General features: G+C 40.6%; 1 protein-coding gene across 6 annotated transcripts in view; it reads left to right on the top strand.

Annotated features, from left to right (window-relative positions):
* Kdm1b (lysine demethylase 1B) overlaps window positions 1-15,870 on the top strand; it is a 45,346-nt gene extending 29,476 nt beyond the window's left edge. For 5 of the 6 annotated variants that reach the window (XM_020180103.2, XM_074082816.1, XM_074082818.1 and 2 more), the window contains 8 exons: window positions 2,656-2,783; window positions 3,823-3,954; window positions 4,532-4,606; window positions 7,992-8,108; window positions 8,957-9,082; window positions 10,029-10,151; window positions 12,238-12,390; window positions 14,111-15,870. In XM_020180103.2, coding sequence (XP_020035692.1) covers window positions 2,656-2,783; window positions 3,823-3,954; window positions 4,532-4,606; window positions 7,992-8,108; window positions 8,957-9,082; window positions 10,029-10,151; window positions 12,238-12,390; window positions 14,111-14,194 — 938 coding nt within the window. In that variant the 3' untranslated portion in view covers window positions 14,195-15,870. The remainder of the gene's footprint in view (window positions 1-2,655; window positions 2,784-3,822; window positions 3,955-4,531; window positions 4,607-7,991; window positions 8,109-8,956; window positions 9,083-10,028; window positions 10,152-12,237; window positions 12,391-14,110) is intronic. The other variant, XM_074082817.1, reaches the window with a different exon arrangement.
* The last annotated feature ends 31 nt before the right edge of the window (window positions 15,871-15,901 follow it).

Raw genomic sequence — 15,901 nt, 5'->3', positions numbered from 1 at the left:
GATAGCATCAGTAGGGGCAGTCCTTTCTACTTTCCCTTTGGATTGATGGACTCTCCAGAGTCTTCCTCAGAGGGTGGCAGGACTTCCCTGGGGACCTTCAAAGCATGTGTGTGCATGTACACATGAACCTTACTTTGTACAGTAGCTTGTATTTCACAAAAGTATTTAAACATTTAATTTAAAATTTCCCAGAGCAGCTTACTTTTAATAAGGAAGTCTGTGGTAAACCCTGTGTGAGTAAATTATCACCCTCAATGTCTTCCAGATAAAGGTTCTGTATACTAGGATTTCTTTCATTTTCTTTAGGCATTAGGCTGTTTTTTCAGTATATTTTGTTTAGGAATGTATGTTCTCATGTAAGAATTTTAAATCCGCATCCTTGAGCTATGGTCTTAAATGAGCAATATCAAGCACAACTCTGTAGACCACTGACTAGACTGCTTGTAATGACCATTTCTATATGGATGCCATCTGGAATTTATATGCTGCTTCTTAAATTGATATTTAGTCTACAGTTTTCTACAAATGTTTTCATTTATAGTTCTTGGAGGCATGTTGGTATTTCATGGTGGGTGAACATTTGAACTCCATTTATAAACTTAATTTGCTTCAGGTATGTTTCTTTGCAAGGAGGTTCTTGGTTGTTCAGACTGATAGATACTTCATCTCCCTTTGGGGTAAACATGTATCTCAGTAGCAGGGGCTATCTTCTTTTTCTCTTTCCCCACCATCTCTAAGAGACTGACGCACACACTGATCACCCTTGGAAAGTGTTGCCCGACAAACCATAATGGCATGTTTTCAGAAATACGCTCCAGTCAACAGGGATAATTGAACCAAATATTGTAGTTCAGACCCCAAGTGGTGAATCATTACATTTTCTGGAGTTGAACACTTGTTAGGCTGACTTGCAGGGTATTCTCCGAAGAAAATAGAAGAAATTTTTTGTAGCCCAGGCTATCGTTGAACTCCAGATCCCCTTGCCTCAGCATCCCACATGCTGGGATTTCAGGCTTGCACCACCATACTTGGCTATATTCTCAGAATTTGATTAGTATTTTGCACTTGTGTGGTAGTCACTGCTGGGGTTTTCTTTGCATTTCTTTTAGCGTTACCAAGTAAAGCATTTTGATGATACGTTGCTTTGCTGTGGCCTTAGATTTAAAAATTAAGGGAGGCCCAGCTATACTGTATAAATAATTTTCACCTTGAGACCTTATTAAATAGCTTTCATAACAGTGCACATACCTTGATGTAAGGTTAGTTATATTGTGTCAGTATCTTAGCTATCTGAGATCTCATCTTAGTGGCACATAGCTTAAAAAATATATGAATACTAAGGTTGAAGTTCATTTCACAAAATGTGTACTAAAACTTTTAAATATTACTTAAAAAGAAACTATGTTAAGGCCTTTCTCTGTTTGTTTAATTTTATATTCTGTTATAGCAGTTTTGGTTTTTCCCCTCCACAAAACCAACAGGAAAGCAGAAACTGCCTTTCAGCGGCAAGAATGGGATTGCTAGGAAAGCCCATGGTTCCAGGGGTACATTCTGGCACAAATCTAGAGGTCCAGGATATTCTTCTTTTGCAATCTAGTGTAAGAATTGAAAAGTTCTAATGATAACTTTGAGTTGTCATATAATAGCTACCCAATGTCAGTTCTGCTTCTAGTCGGGCGAGTTCACAACATTCTGTAGGAACTTGGAGTCCGTGCTGTATGTTGGGTGATTGTCCATCACTAGAAAATGTAGAAAGCAGCAACCTGTATTAAGATGCTTGGAATTAGACACGAGGCCAGAGCCTTCCCCACCTGTTGGAGCACCCAGTTATTTAATTAGCATGAAAGTTGGAATGATTTCACAGTGCTGTGTCTATATAATTAAAATTGCAGTTAAATGAGATAGGTAAGCACCAGTGCTTACACTGGGAGAGAGTCTGAGGCGTGCGGTAGCCAGGTGATGATAGACTGTAAAGGATGGAAGAGGTCAGGTGGGGGAGGAAGACTTTCTGTGATGGAAAGTGGGAATGGCAGGCCCTGCTTGGTTGGACTTTATCAGGAAGAGGATTCAGGAGCCCCATGGCAAAACCTGGAAGTGGGCAGGTAACAGTCACTACTTTTGGAAAGGTCAACATGTGCCAGACATATTTGGCCATGGCTTTTGGAATTTTTTGCCCAGACAACAGGGAACCAGTAATTATAGGTATTGAGGCAGAGGTTGACATGATGAAAGACAATAGGGGACTAGTCTTGTGTAGAAGAAACCATAGCCAATAGCTGGTCTATAGGTATCAAAAGAGGAGATGTTAAAAATACGTGCCATATAAGACCAGAAAGGGAATGGTAATCCTTTCTTTGGGTACGTGTCCCTGTGTGTGTGTGTGTGTTTGTAGTTTTTCTACATCTTGAGCAAAGAGAGGAAAAAGTTTCTCAAGTAGGCCTCAGTGAAACATTTTTGGTAATATAGAGCCTCCATAGTTTTGCTTCTGTTAAGATAAGCTTCCTCTTCCTGAGAGGAATCCCTTTTCTGCTGAGTTTACTTAGAGAGAAAGACTGGAAGCTTGAGGCTTTGTTGGGTGAAGGTTGAGCACAAAGGATCAGGAATTAGAGAATGAAGTGAAAGCTGTTTTTCTGCTTTGATCCATTCCCACTACAGAGAAAATAGAGGAGATCTACAAAGCTTTTGTTAAGGAGTCCGGCATCCAGTTCAATGAGCTGGAAGGGCAGGTGCTCCAGTTCCATCTCAGTAACCTGGAGTATGCCTGTGGCAGCAACCTCCATCAGGTGAGGCTGGGTTCCATGGAACGTGTTTTAAAAATACTTGTTCATGTGCATGTATTTTGTATATGTAAGTATGGAACTTGGGCTTGTTTGGGTAAACAGGGAAGAATAGTTCTGCTACCCAGAAGTTTGATAACCACAGCTTCAGACCATGTTAGTTCCACAGTGGTTTTATATTTTACCTTTTTTTTAAAAAAAAGGCAAGAGAACCCTTCCTCAAATTTTGCTTATAAAGTAGCTCAGTCTATAAAACCAAAGAAAGGTGGGCTGCTGGGCCGAATGAGAGCAGGGCAACGAACCTTGTCCTTTAACTGCCCCCTTTTCCTTGCCCTCAGCAGAGGCCCTGGAGTCACTTCTATGAAAGCATGGAGTCTGAAAACACTGTTCGCAAAAAACCAAACCAAACAATACAACAAAAAAAGGAAACCAAAACACAGCATCCTTTCATTTGTGGCCTGTTTGTCTTATAAAAATAAATTCAAGCTTGCCTAACTAATTTAACCAACTGTGCCCCCAACACTGCAGTATTCTGTATTTTGAGTAGAAATTCCATGGGTAATTTAATCTGTCCTCTTGGGGACCTCTTTATTCCCACTTGAGTCAGCATTCAATTGGAATTGCACATTTTACAGAATCATACTGGGTTTCAATCTCTGGAATTTTCATGTTGAGCACAAAAAGTTGGCATATTTATATGTGGAGTTGATGAAAATGGGCTAGAATACCCCTTTGCTAGAGTTACTGGAATGTAAAATCAGTCTTTATCTTTGTCAAGGAATGGCATTTATGCCCAAGTCATTTAGACCTTTTGTTCTAAAATAAACTTTTCTGTGCATTATGGAGCTTTTCTTCCCCTCACAGTGATACCACCTTGGGCTGGTCAGTTCATCTTCCCTTCCTTGATGCTTCTGTGGGGTTGGTAGCCCTGTCCTCTTGCCTTAGGTGGTTTATTCCACCTGGAGCTCCTTTTGATGGCCCTGGGGCACAGGCTCAAGGATTCATACTGCAGCTCAGATTCTCAGTGGCTCCTGTTGTTTCTCAGGTGTCCGCTCGTTCCTGGGACCACAATGAATTCTTTGCCCAGTTTGCTGGTGACCATACTCTCCTAACTCCTGGGTACTCTGTTATAATCGAAAAACTGGCTGAAGGGTTAGACATTCGACTCAGCTCCCCCGTGAGTATCCACGGGGATGGGAAGCAGTGGCTTTGCCTTGTTTGGGAGGATGTGAAATTTTGGACATGTGATTCTCAGGAAACAGGTATTTGCTTGGATATTCAACCAGTGTCTCCCAGTATTTGAGTACAGCTGTCGGTTGGGATTGATAGCATTATCCATGTTAGTTAGGTGGTGGCTGATATGTGGAAACAGCAGTGGCCCAGGTTGGCCCAGGTTCATGTTCATTGATACTAGTGTTTAAGTTGCTCACGCCTCTCTAATACACTGCAGCTGTTTTCACTTTGAAGTTTTTCCTTTACTCTTTACCCAGTTGATTTTATATGTTGTTATAATCAGATGGTTATTTATATTTCATTTTATAGTATATAATAAAGGTTTTCCATATTCTGACATCGTTTATAAATTTTAGTTCCCCGAGTTTAGATAAAACTGTTGTTTAGATCTGTGAATGCCAGGAACTGATTCCTCATACCCTTAGAGATGTAAACTCACATAAGACTTGGGAAAACCCTGAATCATATGGTTCTAGCTGTCTTTTCTCCGCCCTCCCCCCCCAATTGCTTGTTTCGGGAAGGTGCAAAGTATCGATTATACTGGAGACGAAGTGCAGGTTACCACGACAGATGGCACAGGGCATTCTGCACAAAAGGTAAGCACTGGGATTCCACTGGGATAGAGTTCTTTACTGTGAAAGGCCTGCAGGGAAGGAAAATGGGCTTTTCCTATCAAGTAGTTTGTGTCTGGCACTCTGTCTAGAGCTTTGCTGGGTTTCTGATGAATTAGTTATGTCCACTTAATTGTGTATAAATGTGCAAATCTGATTTAATGCTCTAATACCATTTAGATTCATGGCAGATGGAATTCTGAATAGTGTTCATAAAATACATTCTAGGGTACATTGAACATGAAATTCCAGGAGGTGTAGCTTAGTGTAGAGCACTTTCCTAGCATATGTAAGGCCTTAGGTTTGATCCCTAGCACTCAAAAAAAAAAAAAAAAAAGTCCTGGGCAAATAAGTTTGGAAAGTATTATATACTAGCCTCTTTAGGGGTTAAAGAAGTATAGTAAAGGCTCAGAGAGGTTCTATATTAGAGAAACCTATTTTACTTTAATTTCATACTTTTTACCATGGAAACCTTTTCAAATAAAAAAAATTGTTTCCTCTTGAAAGTAAACATCTATATAACTTAATGTATTTTCACACAACTTAAATTTTTTTGTAGACAGCTTTAGTGGATAGATAGTACAAGGTCTGCTAAGTGTAACTGCTGAAATCATATTGTAACTTCTGTAGTATTAGAACAAAGACACTTGGGGCAGAGGGGATGTATTAAGCCTTACTTGTTCAGTTATGTCTGAAGTGGCGATCAAAAAAAACCTTGAGGGCTGGACATGGTGGTGCATGCCTATAATCTCAGCACTTGGGAGGCTGAGGCAGGAGGATTGCAAGGTATAGGCCAGCTGGAGCTATATAGCAAGTCTGTCTCATGGAAAACCAGGGAGGGGCAGGGCACAGTGACACATGCCTATAATCCTAGCTACTTGAGAGGTAGAGGTGGGAGAATAGTGGTCTAAGACCAGACTGGACAAAAGTGCAAGACCCTAATATGAAAAACAAAAGAAAGCAAAAAGGGGCTGGGAAGTAGCTGAAGTGGTAGAGCAGTTGCCTAGAAAATGTGAGACTGAGTTCAAATCTCAGTACCACAAAAAAAAAGAAAGAGAAATCTTTGATCTATCAGTAGTTCCCAAATGAGAACTCCTTGTCCATTTTAACACTTTTAATAGCCCTACATATTCATACACAAATAAAGGATTGGATGTCACATGGGAAGGGCGGAGCCTTGAGATCACCTTGGAGTGAGGATATCCCAGTGTTACCAATGCCGTCCGCTACCTGCAAACCTTGGATCAGCAGTGGTCTCAAACTGGGCAGGAACTTGAGAAGAAAGGTGGCAGTGTACCCTATGGGGATCCTCCTTGGACTGGGCTGGTCATCATGTTGTTCAAGCCTTGTGTATCTTGCTTGGGCCACAGTGCAGTAAGCCCCTAATAAATATTTCTTTCTAGTGGTCACCATTTTTTTTTAAATGCCACTCTTTAAAATGACAAGTCATCTCTGGAATTCTATGGCTCCTGGTGTCCAGAGTAACATGTTAGTGGTGCTTCCCCGGCATGGCCCCCCCTCTGCTGACCCTCACTGGACACATGTGCTCTTCTGTGTTTATATTTTGGCCTTCTAGAGAAATTAGGCATGGCCACAGTCTTGTACTTTTGAAATGTTCAAAGCAAATATTTTTATTTTTATATGGCTAGCACTTATTACAGCTTGTTTTGGAAGTCTCCCCAAGCATGTAAATGAAAGTATTTCATCCCAACATGAGAGACCATAAACCTGTGAACCTGTAACTCAGTCTAGGCTGCTTCCACAGAGACTTAGCACTGGTTCCTTACCCGGGCGTGGTTATGATGTGCACCTATTTCTCCACTTCTGGAAGTTTTGTCAGTAAGAAGACATCTAGATTGTATTTCCATGCAGTTTTATATATAATTCAATTCAGCTGGGTAATTTTTTATTGTTTTGTGGTGGTTTGAGGTCACATGATATCTGTTACCTGTAAACAGATTTTAACCTTCTGAGGATAGAGAGCATATTTCATACTTTATAAAATTTTTATGTGGCAGAAAATAGTGTCAAAAAAAAAATCACAGTAAGAACTCTGAGCTTTCTGGGATCCTGGAATTGGGTGTTAAGCCAAATATAGGAACTCTTTGAGGGCCAGGGTAGATAGGATGCTTGGTGTTTATCTCCATGCCACCTTCCTCCTAGTGTGTCATCCAGTCCTGCAGATATTGGAAGGCAAAAAGATGTACACAACACATATACAAGCCAGTTCCACACTTGCAGAAGAACTAGGGGCTGTGGCCTGACTTAGTTTCACATTTGCTGCCTCTGCTGATGGCCCAGTGGTCCATGTGTTCCATTCTTCTGCAACAGGGATGGCAGCGGTCCCAGGATGATAATCAGTGCAAGGGAGCCAAGAGGCCAGGCACAAGGCACCCATGTTGCTGGTGCAGGTGTTTCTGTGTGTGGCATGGTGCTCGAGCTGGTAGCAGTAGTAATGGCTTTCTGATTATAGCAGTGGGTCTGGAGCAAGAATTTTCCTGATTGTATGGCGAGTCAGCTCTTTTTGACAGCCTGGTTTTGTGATGTGACTATGAGAGTCTTTTATCTTTTTTGAGAGAGAGAGAGTCTAAGCTGTGCAGTTCAGGCTGGCCTCGAACTCACCATCATCCTGCCTCAGCTCCTGAGTGCTGGGATTTTAGGTGTGTGCTGAGTCATTCTTGAGGGCTCACCTTAGCATCTGTTTCTTTAGACTCATTGCAATAAATTACTTTCTCCTTAAAAACTTTGAGACTTCACATGATAATCATCCCTGATGTTTGTGATATTCTTCATCATTTATGAAGCAAATCGATGTATCTTAGTTTTAAATTTAAGCATTTCTCTAGTCCTCTGAGGTTAGTAGAAAGTTATTTCCTTTATTTTATAGTTTGGCAGAGGTGAGTGGCAGGGCTTGACCACACATTAGGCTGTGTTAGTCAAGATATAGCAGGTTCTCCTGACCCCTGATTTTGGGTCATTTCCTCTTAGAGTGCTGCTTTTCATGGTTGAGAGATGCTGTCTCTTCTGACCCAGGATTATTGTTAGCCATCAGGACCTTTATACAAATTCTTCTGTGTGGTGACAGTTCTACTTGGCCAGGCACCCTTGTATATAGTGAGCAATTTGCAGGATTGCTTATGGCAGCCTTATTTCTTCCAGCATAACAGCGTGGGAGGTTGACAGTTTTGTGACTGGAAATTGAGAGGAAAGTTAAAATGTTGATTTTCCTGGAATAAGCCCACTGAGAAGTTGTGTTGTTAGGGTCAAGTTTTGTGTGTGTGTGTGTGTGTGTACTGTTAATTATTTCCCACAGGTGTTAGTCACTGTGTGTGTGTGTGTGTGTGTGTTAACTGTTAATTATTTCCCACAGGTGTTAGTCACTGTACCATTGGCCATACTACAGAAAGGTGCCATCCAGTTTAATCCACCATTGTCAGAGAAGAAGATGAAGGCTATCAACAGCTTGGGTGCAGGCATAATTGAAAAGGTGACCTATATTACCTTAGCCTCAGAACTAAAGAGATGCACATCATATGCTAGGAGTTAACTTGTCAAATAGAGAAGTTTTTTTTTTTTTTGTGGTACTAGGGTTTGAACTCAGGGCCTCACACTTGCTAGGCAGGTGCTCTACCACTTGAGCCACTCCACCAGCCCTAGGAGGTCATTTTTGAAGTCAAATAAAATTCAAAGGTTTCCTTTTCATTGGTCATGAGGAATATAAAAGGATATTATCAAAACAAAAGGCTGGCAGAAGTCTGTTTTGACTTTTAAGAGAATGAATCTTGATATTTAAGATTTGGATTTGATATAAACATTGCTTGCTTTCTTATTTTTTGGCTTTCTTCATCCACCCTTCTTCACTTACTGACCTCAGTGAGGACAGCTGTTTACTTTCTCTGCTTTTACAGTCTCCTTTAGCAGAGTCTGCCAGTGCTGCTGTAGGCACCAGCAGACCTATAAGTAGTGAGTATGTAACTTACTGACAGTGCTTCAAGACCCAGTCTTACATCTTCAGGTTAGCCTGTCGGTTGTCAGTGGGTCCCAACATTTTCCCAAGGGAGTGAACTGGGTGGCATAAAAAAGCAAGAAGCTGCTGGAGGAATGGATCATGTGGAGGCCCTGAGTTCAAACTCCAGTGCTGCCCTCAAAAAAAAAAAAAAAAAAAAAAAAAGCCAAGAAGTTGACAGAGAACAAAGAAGGTGAAAACAGAAAGAAGGAAGATTCTAAACACAGTGAGTTTCAAAGTAGAGTTGCAGGTTGCGTCTAGCGATGGCCTGCGATTGCTACACAGGGAGCAAGCACTTAACCATCTCTCTCTCTCTTGTTGCTTTCCAGATTGCCTTGCAGTTTCCTTACAGATTTTGGGACAACAAGGTTCAGGGAGCTGACTTTTTTGGTCATGTTCCTCCCAGTGCCAGCCAGCGAGGGCTCTTTGCGGTATACTATGATATGGATCCCCAGGTAAAATCATTTGTGAAGTGTGGCTTGCAGTTTCTTCTTAATGTTTAGAATTTGGTCATCATTCATGTGTCAAGCTCAGGAATGAAGGAATATTGTGGAGATTCTAGATGTGTGTTTACATTCTTGGAGAACATTTGGACATCTTCTATGGGAAAGAAACCCCAGTATTTGCCATCTTGAAGTACTAATGTTGTTCCCTAGGGCTGACAGTACTGGGGTTTGAACTCAGGGCTTCATGCTTGCAAAGCAGGTGCCCTACTGCTTGAAGCACACCTCCAGTCTCCCTGAGGGCATGAATTTGTGCTTGTGGAAGCTAATTTTGGGCTGAGGGAATTCCACTTAAGTTGGCCACAGCACAGTGAGTGTCCTGAAACTTCCTTTCTGGTCTTCTAGAAAGCTGGAAGGGCAGGATGTGGTTCGTTCATAGGAGGGTTGTGGTGTCAATAGATGTGAGAAATGGGAAAGTCAGATGGAAACTGTGGGAATGTCTCCTGCAACCGTGATGCTGCTGCACCAAGAATCATAGCTGCTGTTTCCTACTTCCTCTCAGTTCCAAGAAACTGCATTAGGAGGGTTCACGCAGGAGCTAAGGACAGGATTTCTTTGCTACTTGAGCAGCATTTATTCACATTAATTTTTTTCTACAGATTTCCCTTCTCAGTCTCTTTATGCCACTTCTGAAACAAGACTTCATAAACGTACAGCCAAGGGAGCCCTGAATTTGATGTTTACATTACTTTTTAAGTTTTTTTCCTTTCAGCAGAGAAAAGTAGAGTAGGTGGATGAGTAATGTGTGAGTGTGAAGAAAATGTAGGGGTGATTGAAGTGAGGAGGACAGTAGGAAGCAGTGAAATTCAGTTTGTGAGAATGAGGCCTTTGTTTGGAACTGAGAGTTTAGAGACTTCTGTACCAAAAGCCTTAAATGCTTTTCCCTCTGTGCCTGCAGAAGAAGCAGAGTGTGCTGATGTCAGTGATCGCAGGGGAAGCGGTGGCGTCCCTTAGGACTCTGGATGATAAGCAGGTGCTGCAGCAGTGCATGACCACCCTTCGAGAGCTATTCAAGGAACAGGTCAGAGAAACCCTTCGTGGAAGGAGGGATACACTTGCTGTTAATGTGCTCTTCCGGGTGGGAAGAATGGAAGCCCTCTGCATTATTGCGATCGAAGGGAGTCACAGCAGCGGGCCATGTTGCTCTTCCTTCCAGGATCTCTCTCAAGAACTGGTGTTTGCTTGCTAGGACTGCCATAACAAAGCACAGCATGGGTGCCTGAGACAGTTCTGGAGGCAAGGTTTGTCTCTTCAGAGGTTTCTCTGTGGCCCTGTGCCCTCCACATGCTCTTCCCTCTGTGCGTCTGTCCTTATCTCCTCTTATAAGCCAGCACTAGTCAGATTGGGTCAGGCTCACACTGCCAACCCCATTTTAACTTAATTATCCATTAAAGACCCAGACTCCAAATGCAGTTACATTGAGGGACTAGGGGTTAGAACTTCAACATAGATATGTGGGGGGAGAGCACTGTGTACCCCGTAAGTGTCCCATACCTCCTTTTACCCATATCTTCCTTTTTTCTCCTCATATCCTGCACATTTCCTTTCACCTAAGACTGTAAAAGGCTTAGCATTTTCTGTAGATACTGTGCTTACCCAAGCACTAGAGGCTTGGATTACAACTTTCCTTTTAAAGAGCGATGTTCTCCAGAGTTTTCTTGTACCCTACATACATAGGCTATTTTTTCCATTAAGTTACTTTAATTTACAAATTTACTAAATTTCACAATCTCTCGAAATTTGTAAATGGCTATAACTTTTTCAAAATAAGCAGAAACAGAAGTGAAATGACTGGAAAGGTACAAGAGTTGAGAGAGTGAAGGATATTCAGGTTATGTTGCCAGTTTATGTGAGAGTGTCTAACTAGTGATGTGATTATATCATGCAGTAGTTCCTTGCTTGTGTTTTTTCCCCCAAAGTGTGTTCTTGAATTAGTTGTTTGGAACATAGCAGTTTCCAGGTAAGTACTCTTCATGCTGATACTTGTCAGAGCCCAGCTGACAAAATTGTTTTAAGTTTAGCAAAGGTAAAAACATGTCTTTGAAAATGTGGTATCTATACACAATGGAATTCTATGCAGCCATGAAGAAGAACGAAATGTTATCATTCGCTGGTAAATGGATGGAATTGGAGAACATCATTCTGAGTGAGGTTAGCCTGGCCCAAAAGACCAAAAATCGTATGTTCTCCCTCATATGTGGACATTAGATCAAGGGCAAACACAACAAGGGGATTGGACTATGAGCACATGATAAAAGCGAGAGCACACAAGGAAGGGGTGAGGATAGGTAAGACACCTAAAAAGCTAGCTAGCATTTGTTGCCCTTAACGCAGAGAAACTAAAAGAGATACCTTAAAAGCAACTGAGGCCAATAGGAAAAGGGGAACAGGTACTAGAGAAAAGGTTAGATCAAAAAGAATTAACCTAGAAGGTAACACCCACGCACAGGAAATCAATGTGAGTCAATGCCCTGTATAGCTATCCTTATCTCAACCAGCAAAAACCCTTGTCCCTTCCTGTTATTGCTTATACTCTCTCTACAACAAAATTAGAAAGAAGGGCAAAATAGTTTCTGCTGGGTATTGGGGGGGGGGCGGAGGGAGGGGGTGGAGTGGGTGGTAAGGGAGGGGGTGGGGGCAGGTGGGAGAAATGAACCAAGCCTTGTATGCACATATGAATAATAAAAGAAAAATGAAAAAAAAAACAACAAAAAAAAAACCATGTCTTTGTATTGCTGTTTTGTGGTCTGTTGGGAATTCCAATTTGTGATGCTATCACACAACCCTTCTCTTTCCCAGGCCAATCCTTTTCCACCATAGCTCCAGTACATGCCAGGCAATGGAAAAGGGAAGGCCTGAACTCTTTGCCGCTGGTGTTGGCCTGCGGGTGGGTGGCATGCGTCTCCAGCAGAAGGATGAAGTATAGAAGTGAGGGGCTGTGTGGCTGGGGCAATAAAGAGTTTGCAGGGGTACCAGGAGTATACTGAGAGGGCTGCCAGAATGAACTCGGTCCTGAAGGGAGGGAGAAATGTGCATTTCTAATTTGAGTTGTACCATGTCAAAGTTCTTTCTGATCTCACTTTATAATTCCTTTCCATTGGACACAGGAAGTCCCAGAACCTACAAAATATTTTGTCACTCAGTGGAGCACAGAGCCATGGATCCAGATGGCATACAGTTTTGTGAAGACATTTGGAAGTGGTGAGGCCTATGATATCATTGCTGAAGAAATACAAGGAACTGTCTTTTTTGCTGGTGAGGTATGTATCTTGATCTCAAACCCAATTATATTTTGATTTCTTTCTTTTAAAGTGGTATCTGCTCAGTTTAAAAACCAAGTCAAATAATCTTGAAACTCTTGCAATAATTATCAGAAGCCTTCTCAATACTGGGAGCCTGCCTTAGAGGCAGCCATTTTTAACTTTTCCAGCCATTTTTCCTGGACTTTCCTTCCCATCTTAAAATGATGTTAATATTGCCAAATTTTGATTTATCAAATTATCTAACTTCAATCAAGTTAAAAATTTAGCCTGTTCAGTTTCTGCACGGTTCTATCAATGTGGTTATTTCACACTATTACATTGGTATCTGTGTTTCTATGTAAATGTTTACATAGCTTTCTATTTTCTTGGCAGTTGTAAAGCCCTCTTTGGTAAAGCCCTTATTGGCTTAATTATTATATCTGTTCCCGTCTCCTCCTCCCTTCATTCAGCTCAGTGAGATCTCCTTTCTTAAACTCCGGTCTGCTTTGGCTGATCTCAGATTACTGCAGGGCTGTCCTACTAGGTTCTTTCATCTGTTCTCCACCATTAGGCCTTTATTTCCAAGATTCTGTTTTCTTGATTTACTTCTGTTGAAAACTGCTTGTAAGTATCTTATTTCATTCCTTGTAATCTAGAAACTCACGTCCTTTAACTCTGGAATTTTACTTCTGGTCACTTTCTCCCATTCCCCCCCCCCCCTTCTTTGTATCTTATCTTGGAACTCTTAGTGACACTTGATTTTCTGTTCTTTACTATTACTCATCTTTTTTTTTGAGGTTTTTTGTTTAGCCCATCAACTGGTCAGATCCCAAGTGTCACTGTCTTGGAACCTTTTAGTTTTGGTGGAAGCTCAGCTCCTAGCATCATGGGTACTGGAAGTCTCATTGGTAGCTGTGAAGACTACCTAGTCTTCAGTTTTGGTGTCTAGGTCAGAACTTTGAGGATTGTACTAACAGTTGGGAATCTGGTGCTTAGACCTAAGTGGTTTTGAAGCCAGTCCAGTATTTACCCTGTACCATCCTTTCCTTCTATGGTTCCTCTGGCTTTTAAGTGTGGAGATAATGGAAGGATTCTTTGTGGAATTGGTGTGCCTTCTGTTAGCACCTCTATTTACACCCCTACCCCAAACATAAAGTGAATTGCTACCACTCCCTTTATCTGTCATACTTTGTAGTTAACAGTTTAGGATTGCATATCTCCAAGTGTTTCATTTAAAAGTGTTTTTTTTCCCTCTGATTCTTAAGTGATGACAAAAAAAAATGCCATCTTAAAACCAGATGTATTTGATTACTCTTGGGCCTATGAAAAGCGTAATGGCTGCTTACCAGGCAGATATTGTCAGATGCTTCTAACAGAGATTGTTTCAGGCTAAGAACCTTTCTTTCCTTCGAGGTAGAGGTGATAGCTAACGCATTTCTCTAAGGCTTCTGTTGCTGCCATTTTCTTCCCGATGATCTTAGACTTTGTATTTTAATGAATGCCACAGTGCTTTGTGAGAGTGCTGAGTATTTTATAAATGAATTTGGCCAAGCCTGGCAAGATAACTAGAGAAGTTCCAGGGCTCCTATGACAGGTGACTAGAGTCATTATGAGCACACAGGAGGGCCACCAATCTTTATTTCAGGACCAGAGAAAAGTATAACCTCCTATTACCTTTGGCTATCATCTCAATCTTTTTTTATGCTCAATCTCAAATTATGCAATTATTTTTTTACAGGCAACAAACAGGCATTTTCCACAAACTGTTACAGGGGCATATCTGAGTGGTGTTCGAGAAGCAAGCAAGATTGCAGCCTTTTAAATAGAACTTGCCTGGACCCAGCTTTCTTCTGTGCTCCAAATGAGAAAGTCTGAAACACAGGTGAAACCCGTTTGATAAGTGTGTGAGGGAGATCTCTCTGGATAGTAAAAATGAAATGTTTCTAAGGTGGTTTGAAAACAGAAGGCCATCTCACCATTCTGAAAGCACACAGTCCACAAAATCCTAAGCACTTATATTTAATTGCATTTTCCATAACTCCAACTAAGGCTAAGTCTTCTGACTTTCAGAAGAAGGCAGAATATAACCTTGAGACCTTGGATAAGATTCTTCCAACTGGGGTTTCCTCAGATATGACATCTTGTTTGACTGATTTAATTTCCATACATTATAAAACCAACTAGATAAAGCCATGTGTTTTTCTTCTGTGACAATTTATCAGTATCTTTACCAATGAGCCTTAATATTTTTATACAGCTCCAATATTGACTTTCCTTAAAATTTAGACTGAATTCTTTTTGATACAACAAACTCCAGCTGAAAGTAAGATGAGCCTTCTAGACTATTTTATACTGTATATACTACTTCCTGTTGGGTGTTCAAAAGAAACTTAAATTCAGGTATCTTTTGTGGTATTTTAGATCTGTGCACTCATCAGAACAGAAAAAAATCTCAATCTCTTAATATATCATTGAGTATAGGGTGCAGAATGTGGTCTTCACACTAAAGACATGGCATATAGCTATTCATCAAGCCAGATTTGGCGGGGGTAGCACACTTTAAATATCCTTAGTTTTGGCAACCACTAGCAAAAAAGATCTTACCGGAATAATAAAAGCCACTCCTTCTTTTTAAAATGTTTTAGTCTGCAGGAATACTTTCTGCATAATTATGCTTAGTTTTCCATAGGCAGGTTCACTGGAAAACTGCAGAAAAACCTAAGTTCTCCTGGTGAATATTATACATTTATAAGCCATATAGTAAAAGCCTGAGAACATGGCAAACATTTCTTTCATATTAATACACGTTGGTTCCAGGGTCTTTAGGATGTCTATTTTGCTAAGAAACCTCAGTTTATAGGTTGGAAATATGCTTGTTTAAAATCTTTGAATAAATATTTGAATTACATTATGCTTTAAAAAGGAAGTTAAAATGACTTTAAAGCCACTTTGCAAAATATTCAGTATTTTTGAAATTTAAAATCAGTCTGTAAGTATAAAGAATATCTTTATACACAAGTCTCCCCTTAGCCTCCATCAAAGTAAGATACAAACAAAAGAAAGCTAATAGCTGTATATTTCAAAGTTAACATGGGAAAACATTGATCTTTAGGTTGTTGAGACTCATTGGTACTGATTAACAAATGTTCTGCTTTAAAGTGTTATGTAAAATGTCGAAATAGCATGTGTTAAGTGAAATACAAAATGTTAAATTATTTAGTTTCTGGGCAGTTAAGGCTGGACTGTGCTACAAGTAGGGGGAAACCTACTTAAAGTATGGTGAGTGTATATTTAAATTTTTTTTCCCAAGTGACATACTTCATTTGACATTTTGTTCTTTAAGGAACTTTGGTATTTGAGTTACTATGAATGTTCTTCAATGTTATCTAAAAAATTTTGTAATCAAGCAGCAGTGAACACACACATTCACAGTGATGTAACCGCAGGTCATGACTAGCTGGTTGTGTGAAACTGCTTAATAAAAGACTTTTTCAAATACCCTTTGTGTACTAAGTGGTGAACGCACACC

Source organism: Castor canadensis, chromosome 8, assembly GCF_047511655.1.
Source record: "Castor canadensis chromosome 8, mCasCan1.hap1v2, whole genome shotgun sequence".
Lineage (NCBI taxonomy): Eukaryota > Metazoa > Chordata > Mammalia > Rodentia > Castoridae > Castor > Castor canadensis.
Note: the sequence above shows the minus strand (reverse complement) of the source record. Positions and strands in the feature narration are given on the sequence as shown.